Source organism: Hippocampus comes, unplaced genomic scaffold, assembly GCF_001891065.2.
Source record: "Hippocampus comes isolate QL1 unplaced genomic scaffold, H_comes_QL1_v1.1 scaffold35, whole genome shotgun sequence".
Taxonomy (NCBI): Eukaryota; Metazoa; Chordata; class Actinopteri; order Syngnathiformes; family Syngnathidae; genus Hippocampus; species Hippocampus comes.
In genome coordinates this window covers 923398-931019 of record NW_017805279.1, presented here as the reverse complement: position 1 = coordinate 931019, position 7622 = coordinate 923398, and the positions used below count along the sequence as shown (strand labels likewise).

At 42.3% G+C, this 7622-nt stretch overlaps 2 protein-coding genes across 2 annotated transcripts in view; both read right to left on the bottom strand.

Moving 5' to 3' along the window:
* The window catches only part of rps5 (ribosomal protein S5), a 6342-nt gene extending 3958 nt beyond the window's left edge, over positions 1–2384 (bottom strand). Inside the window, exons 1-4 of the mRNA XM_019870795.1 lie at positions 2274–2384; positions 1525–1628; positions 1067–1276; positions 261–389 (exon numbers count right to left, since the gene is read on the bottom strand). Coding sequence (XP_019726354.1) covers positions 261–389; positions 1067–1276; positions 1525–1628; position 2274 — 444 coding nt within the window. The 5' untranslated portion in view covers positions 2275–2384. The remainder of the gene's footprint in view (positions 1–260; positions 390–1066; positions 1277–1524; positions 1629–2273) is intronic.
* Positions 2385–5173: 2789 nt separating this feature from the next.
* The window catches only part of ppt2b (palmitoyl-protein thioesterase 2b), a 5100-nt gene continuing 2651 nt past the window's right edge, over positions 5174–7622 (bottom strand). The window contains exons 4-7 of the mRNA XM_019870782.1: positions 6652–6756; positions 6313–6397; positions 6093–6147; positions 5174–5908 (exon numbers count right to left, since the gene is read on the bottom strand). Of these exons, the coding sequence (XP_019726341.1) occupies positions 5765–5908; positions 6093–6147; positions 6313–6397; positions 6652–6756 (389 nt within the window). The 3' untranslated portion in view covers positions 5174–5764. The remainder of the gene's footprint in view (positions 5909–6092; positions 6148–6312; positions 6398–6651; positions 6757–7622) is intronic.

The window sequence follows — 7622 nt, the reverse complement described above, 5'->3', positions numbered from 1 at the left end:
AAAGAAAAAAATTGCTATGGGGGAATCCGGGGGGACAAAAAAAAAAAAAAAAAAAAGGCTACGCAGGCGATGTGATGTGTCTGAGTTGGTGATTAGCTGGGCCACCTCAGACTACAGCCAATGAATAAGCACAGACGTTTTATTCTGCGAGTGCTCTAGCACACCAGGACAACAATAGGTGTCATGGCGTGACTCTAGCCTCACTTTGAAAAAAAAAAAAAATTGCGGCGGCATGGGAAGTCTTAGGGCGGTTGCGTTACCTGGTTGACTCTACGGAGGGGCGACACGTCCACGGCCTGTCTCCTGACTGTACCGGCGCGGCCAATACGGGTGGAGTCCTCACGGGGTCCACTGTTTATGATGGCGTTCACCAAGACTTGGAGGGGATTCTACAACAAAATACAACCACATGTCATTGTTAGAAACCATCCAGTCATGAATGTTAGGAAATAATTGATGCAGTCCTTCTGCTAAAAATGTTAACTCCTTAAATAGTTCATTGGCGCCAAGATGCCACCAAATACTTTCATTGCTCTCACCCGAGTACAAAAACAAATGCAAAGCTTTTTTTTTTTTTTAAACGCACGGGGTCCACTGTTTATGATGGCGTTCACCAAGACTTGGAGGGGATTCTACAACAAAATACAACCACATGTCATTGTTAGAAACCATCCAGTCATGAATGTTAGGAAATAATTGATGCAGTCCTTCTGCTAAAAATGTTAACTCCTTAAATAGTTCATTGGCGCCAAGATGCCACCAAATACTTTCATTGCTCTCACCCGAGTACAAAAACAAATGCAAAGCTTTTTTTTTTTTTAACGTGAATAATGGGACAGAGTCTAAAAACCTGGTCATCTAACAGGTAATGTATCCAAGCTGGTGATTGGCCGAGCCACTGGAGCCAACAGCCAATGAATAAGCAGGGATATTTTCTCTGCGAGCACTCTAGCACAACCAGGACAACGATGCAATGTCAAAGTGTGACTCTAGCCTCGCTTTGCAGAGATGTCATTGAAAGCAAACTTGATTCTTTCAATTGGGAACCAAATTAAGGATTCGGCACCTCTCCGGTCAACAGGTGGATGATCTCGAAGGCGTGCTTGACGATGCGCACGGTCATCAGCTTCTTGCCGTTGTTGCGGCCGTGCATCATCATGGAGTTGGTCAGACGCTCCACGATGGGGCACTGGGCCTTGCGGAAACGCTTGGCGGCATAGCGGCCGCCAGAGTGCGGCAGGTACTTGGCGTACTTCTCCTTTACGGCAATGTAGTCCTGCAACCCAAAAGAGCAATTAAACAACTTAAGCACGCTGGAGTTCATTTCTCGACATTTGAGGTGCCTCTTAAACAGGTCGTGTGTCTAAGCTGGTGATTGGCTGAACCACTGGAGACGACAGCCAACGAATAAGCAGAGACGTTATTCTGCGAGTGCTCTAGCACACCAGGACAACAACACAACGCCAAGGTGTGACTCTAGCCTCGCTTTGGTCAACAAAAAGTTGAACGAAGTGCTACGCTCACCTGCAGGGAGATGTCATTGATCTGGACATCATCGGTGCTCCACTTGCCAAACAGCTTGATCTCAGGAGTCTCAGCCACTGCCGGTGCAGTCTCCCACTCAGTCACTGTGCACAGTAAAATGATTTAATACTCTGCTCACCTGCTATATAGTGGTTCATGGGGATTTTCAAATGAAAACGGTATTTGGGAAACTGCGCATAACCAAAAGGGTACAGTGGTTCAAAATTGTCTGAAGCTTGCCGAGAGGGCTAAAACCTATGTTTGAATTAATTGGATGACTATACATCACTTAACACGTTACCCAGGTGGCGCGGCAACTACATAAAGTTCAAAGAGCAACGACTGAATGACTGTCTTTTCCAAGCAGGGCCTTCATGGACGCGCGTCTCCCAGCACGCTAGCCATTAACTTTAAAACAAGGCATCGCAAACGACTTCCAACAAATTTAAGGTGAGACTTGCCAACTATGTTACAGTAATAGCAGGAGCGTAATAACAATGGAGAACGTAGAGTGAAAGGTGGCTAGCCGCTCGTTAGCTAGCTTCCACATGGGCTAAAATTTAGCAACATGCTAGCGCTTAGCATTGTTATGCAGACGAAAAACTTTCGGGGGAAATTAGGACATTCCACGGCAATGCTATGCACGTCTCAGCTTTTGGAAACACCAAGAGTTTATTTTATTTCGATTGATGCCGCAACACTTGTTTTGTGGGTTCTAAAATGGAACGAAAAATGTAGATTTCACTCACTGGTGTCTGACGGTCCGAAGCACACTTCTCAGAGGCGGAAAAGGGCCTTCAAGCAGCGATGCTCGCACATATCCGCTTGGATGGACGCGTTTTTCCGGTTCACGATGCATGTTGGGAAATGTATTTTTCTTACTTTGGTACTGTGCGGGTAAATGTTCAGCGTGATTGGCTACATTTCTTGATTGGATTTTTCATTATTTGATTCGCAGCAGTGCTCGTGTTTGTATGTACCGATGCATTATTTTCTATAAAGTATTGCTCAGATCACTTTTGAAGCATTTTATTGAGGAAAGACTGTAATTTAACACATATTTAAACCAATTAAAAGCCCCAAAATATCGGACAAATGCGTTGTGGGGTCTATTTATATTTTTAAAACATTTTTCCCCATAAAACCATGAAAGTGAGTCAAAAGAATAGATTGAAATGTTTTTCTTGAAAAATCTGAACCCTTTTACAATGTATAACTGTCATTAAAAAATGATTAAACCGTTGGTCGACAGCGCCCTGTCGTCTTCGGGTATTTCCGGGGCTGTGACGTCACAAAATCAAACAATTTAGGAGCACCTGTGGAATGCGGTTGTGTGCTCTTTGTGTTAAATGCTCTTCATGTGCTTTAGAAATTAAACAATAATTTATTTATTGAGTGACAGTTGGTTTCACTAATGGTGAAGGGTGTGGTAAAAGTTTCTTCAGCTTTCCACATAAAGAAGTACGTGACCAGTGGCGGCGTAGGGAAGAGGTGAGGAGTCATTAGCATGCACCTACGACACCGAATAATGGTGATTATGATTTGGGCCGTTGGAAAAAAAATGGCTGTAGTGTCATATGTGTTTATTCTGCCGACACGGCAAGCTGCCCGACACGGCAAATCGCTCTCAATTGAATGTACTGTGTTGTGTAGCACATGTAAGTTGTAAAGTATCTCTATGGTGTAGCGTCCTGGTCGTGGTCGGTTAATAAAACGTCACTTCCGGTAACCAGTCGGTTCGGAAAGACTCGGAATGAGTAATTAAAAGCCGATTTTAGCCGAACTGTGTTTGACAACTTCCAGAGGTGACGTGTATATATTACAGAACAAATTACCAAGGGAATAGGAATTGTAACACACTGAAAAATCTTTGCGATATGACTTTACAGGTCTTGGACGTTTACTGGTTCCCAAGCATTTTCCTTTTGAACAAATTTCGGAACAAAGAGGTTGGAGCAAGATGTTGGAGCAGCACATCCGTGAAGAACATCCCCAGGAAATCAGCTGACAGGTCAGAATCCAGTTACATGAAAATGTTTTTCTGCTGCTTCTTCTCTGAGCTGTTTAGAACAATACAGAATAACGTTCATAAATATATACTAAAATAATATTCAAGCCGTTTTTTTTTTAATCCTGTACTATTTGTGTACCAACACATTATTTAGAGAATTGGACCACTCAAAGCACATGTTTAAAAGCTTTTATTGAGGAAAGACGTTTAACACCTCTCTCCAGTAGATTACACAACATTTTAGGACAATGTCAAAATAGCTGTATCTGTTTATAATACTAAAAAGTACAACTTTGTCACTTGTAGAGGCAGACGATGAACATAATATCCCTTCAAACCAAAACAGTTATGAAAATGAGTTTGGGCAAGCATACAGTACATGATACAATGAATGCAAAATATTCCAACAAAATGACGTACAATTAAAAGCGTCAAACAGATCTTCTCACGTTCCCTTCTCGGTAAAACGTGTCCCTTTCATGCTTTAATTCATCTGTTGATAATTCCTTTTAGCAAGTGTAATACAAGTCCCTTCAAATCCACCCACGCTAAAAGTTCCTATGATGATCATCTTATCGACGGCCAATGTGCAAATCCTATCTGACAGAGGTGGCCAAGTATGCATTTCCATAATACTGCACTCTGGTTATTTATTTCAAGGCTCTATCCTTCCATTGTTTGAGCACGATCATTAGCACTTACGGTATAAGGACATACAACACTGAGGCATGTAGGGGGAAATTTAAGGCGTCATCTACTAAAACGGGTCCTACTCATAATATAGCTATCGTTAATGACAAGAAAACATGGGAAATCATAATATTTACCAAAAAGGGGAAAAAAAACGTTAAGTAGAAGTAAGGCAATGACACAAGATGACAGAATGTCACTCAGGCACTGCTGTGTCACTTTGTGCGTGACCAAGAATTATGACACACATGGAAATGATCCCTCCCAGATGTCCTCAACAATTCTTTCTGGAGTTGCTGCAAATAAATTATGCTTCTAGGGAATAGCTTAAATGCTGGTAAACCTATACATTTATGCATTTGCAATTTTTAAAGGTGATGTCGGGTGTTAGTTTGTGCTTTCGATGTCTTCTTACCCCCAAAAATCCCCAAATCAAAACAACTATGTATTAACCAGTTTGCACTGAAGACGGGCTCAGTTACAGCTGTACTTACTTTTTTTTTCATGAATTGTTTATATCGCTCGTTTAGAATTGTTCTTTTTTTCCCTTCTTTTAATCCAAACATTTTCTCTAAAATAAAACATTTGGTTTTCGTTCTGGGCCGTGGAACAATGCACTTTTAGCAGGGTCCTCATGGGTGCATGTGAGTTCGCCCAACCAGTCTACATGTGCTTTTGTGGATTTGGAGAAGGCATTCAAAATTGTTTGCTCAGCAGCGTAAGAATACTTTGTCACGTGGCACAGCAAAGCTATCGCTGTACTTGGTTTTAGTTTTTCCATTTGTTTTTGACTTGACTACTAGATCAGCAGAGATTAGCGATAGACCACGACGCAGTCCGACTGACTTGGACATTTGGATTGCGTCGCCGCTGAAGGAACGTACCCCCATTGTAATTCCGAGGACACCCCCCCCCCCCCCCCCCCGGGGCCGGGTTCATAAAAATTTTTAAAGGTGATGTCGGGTGTTAGTTTGTGCTTTCGATGTCTTCTTACCCCCAAAAATCCCCAAATCAAAACAACTATGTATTAACCAGTTTGCACTGAAGACGGGCTCAGTTACAGCTGTACTTACTTTTTTTTTCATGAATTGTTTATATCGCTCGTTTAGAATTGTTCTTTTTTTCCCTTCTTTTAATCCAAACATTTTCTCTAAAATAAAACATTTGGTTTTCGTTCTGGGCCGTGGAACAATGCACTTTTAGCAGGGTCCTCATGGGTGCATGTGAGTTCGCCCAACCAGTCTACATGTGCTTTTGTGGATTTGGAGAAGGCATTCAAAATTGTTTGCTCAGCAGCGTAAGAATACTTTGTCACGTGGCACAGCAAAGCTATCGCTGTACTTGGTTTTAGTTTTTCCATTTGTTTTTGACTTGACTACTAGATCAGCAGAGATTAGCGATAGACCACGACGCAGTCCGACTGACTTGGACATTTGGATTGCGTCGCCGCTGAAGGAACGTACCCCCATTGTAATTCCGAGGACACCCCCCCCCCGCCCCCCGTGGAGCTGATTTCATAAAAATGTTGACGTTTTGGCTCTAAACCAGCCACTTCTCCATGCAAGTGTGAAACACAGTCTCATTTGAGTGCCACCAGACATGTTGGACGTATGGAACAGAACACAAGATCAGGTCGCCACGAGCCGCCAGCGTCTTCAGACCAAAGATATCCTTTAAGTAGACCTGGATCAAGAAAATGGAGTTTTAGTTCTTCTGGGTTAGCTTTTCTCCAGTTCCTTCTAATCACTCGCGGCGAAAACAATTAGACTGCAACTTTAGTGTCATGCAAAGCACAATCCATTAAATAGCAATGGCGCAATATGAAAAATAAGCGTTTAAGGCCATACTGTGTCAATATTTTACTCACGCCTTGTCGCTGCATCTCAACAACGGTCTCATTGTCGTCGAAGAATCCAAACTGACTAAAAGACAAGCGGAACACAGAATGTGTGTGTGATCATCACATGAGTGTCATCTGTTCATCCACATGCAAAGGGGGGGGGGACAAGTATTCTCTGAAAACACTTTTTGACTTTAAAAGCAGAAGTAATGTGTGGAAAAGAGTTTAGTCCAAACATTGAACTCACCTGGACTGCCAGGGAGTGATGACTCCGTCATCTGGCCCTCCAACAAGCACCAGCTTGTTGAGTCTTAAGAAGTTCTTCTTCCATTCTGCGGGATGGGAGAGGACATATATGTTTCGTGTGTGTGTGTGTGTGTGTGTGTGTGTGTGTGTGTGTGTGTGTGTGTGTGTGTGTGTGTGTACAAAAAACTTATATCTCCAAAGGACACCATGTTGTCGTTTCTGACTTTTGTGGTTACTGGGTACTGATCAATATGTGTCACATAGTCAAAATCACTTGCAGGCAATCTGATCTCCACCGACCGAACCTCAGGATGAATTCAAAGAAGAGGAATTCGCTGACCTGTAGAATTTGGATTGGGTCTGTCGCTGTTGAGTAGGGCCAGATAATCGCTGCTGTTGGTGTACATGTCCCTGTGGTGGGGGTCTGGGGACAGAAAGAGGCAACAAATTTATCTACCGCGTTCAAACGGTCTTTTGAAATAGACACTCAAAAGCAGGGCTGAACCATTTTGAAAACTATTCTACTACAGTGGTACCTCTACTACTCACGAAATTAATTGGTTCCGGAAGAGGTTTCTAAACAAGAACATTTTCTAAATAGAGACGCGTTTTCCATGTAAATGCCCTAATTCGTTCCAAGCCCCCCTCAAAATTCAGACATAAATGTTTTCCAAAGCATAAAAATGCATCAAAATATGTAACAAATACATGTTACAAATTAGATTATTGAACAATATATGAGAGTTGTGCATAATGTAAAAAAAGCAAAGAATAAAAATGATGGTCATTTAACTTTCAACTGCGTCCTCATCGTTTTTTGTCCTCTTTAGTTCATGTTCGCTCTCAGAAGTGGGTTTTGCCTGGCGTTTTGTAAAGAACCGATCCAAGGACGCTTGCTTTTGTCAGTTTTTAAGAATCCTCCGAAAATGTCCAAGGCAAACATCAGCGTCGTGAGCGATTGCCCGACTGGTGAACACTTTTTCTGGGTGATTCACATTTATGTAAAACTATCGGAACGCCTCATGGTTTGAGAGGCGAATGACGAGGCCGCTGCATCGACACATTTTTATTTATCTATCTACACACATACGGGAAAGGTCCCTCATAGCCAATGGGATGCCAGGATGATGCTGGGTAATAGCCAATGGCAGAGCAGCTCCAAGTATGTTGCGTTCAGTAAACTCAGAGCTGCATGTTGCAACCCATACTGTATTTTTACCTTTCGTATCTTGAAATTTCTTTCGTAACTCGAGGCAATATTTTCATGTTGAGGCGTTTCATAACTTGAAAACTTCATATGAAGAGACGTTC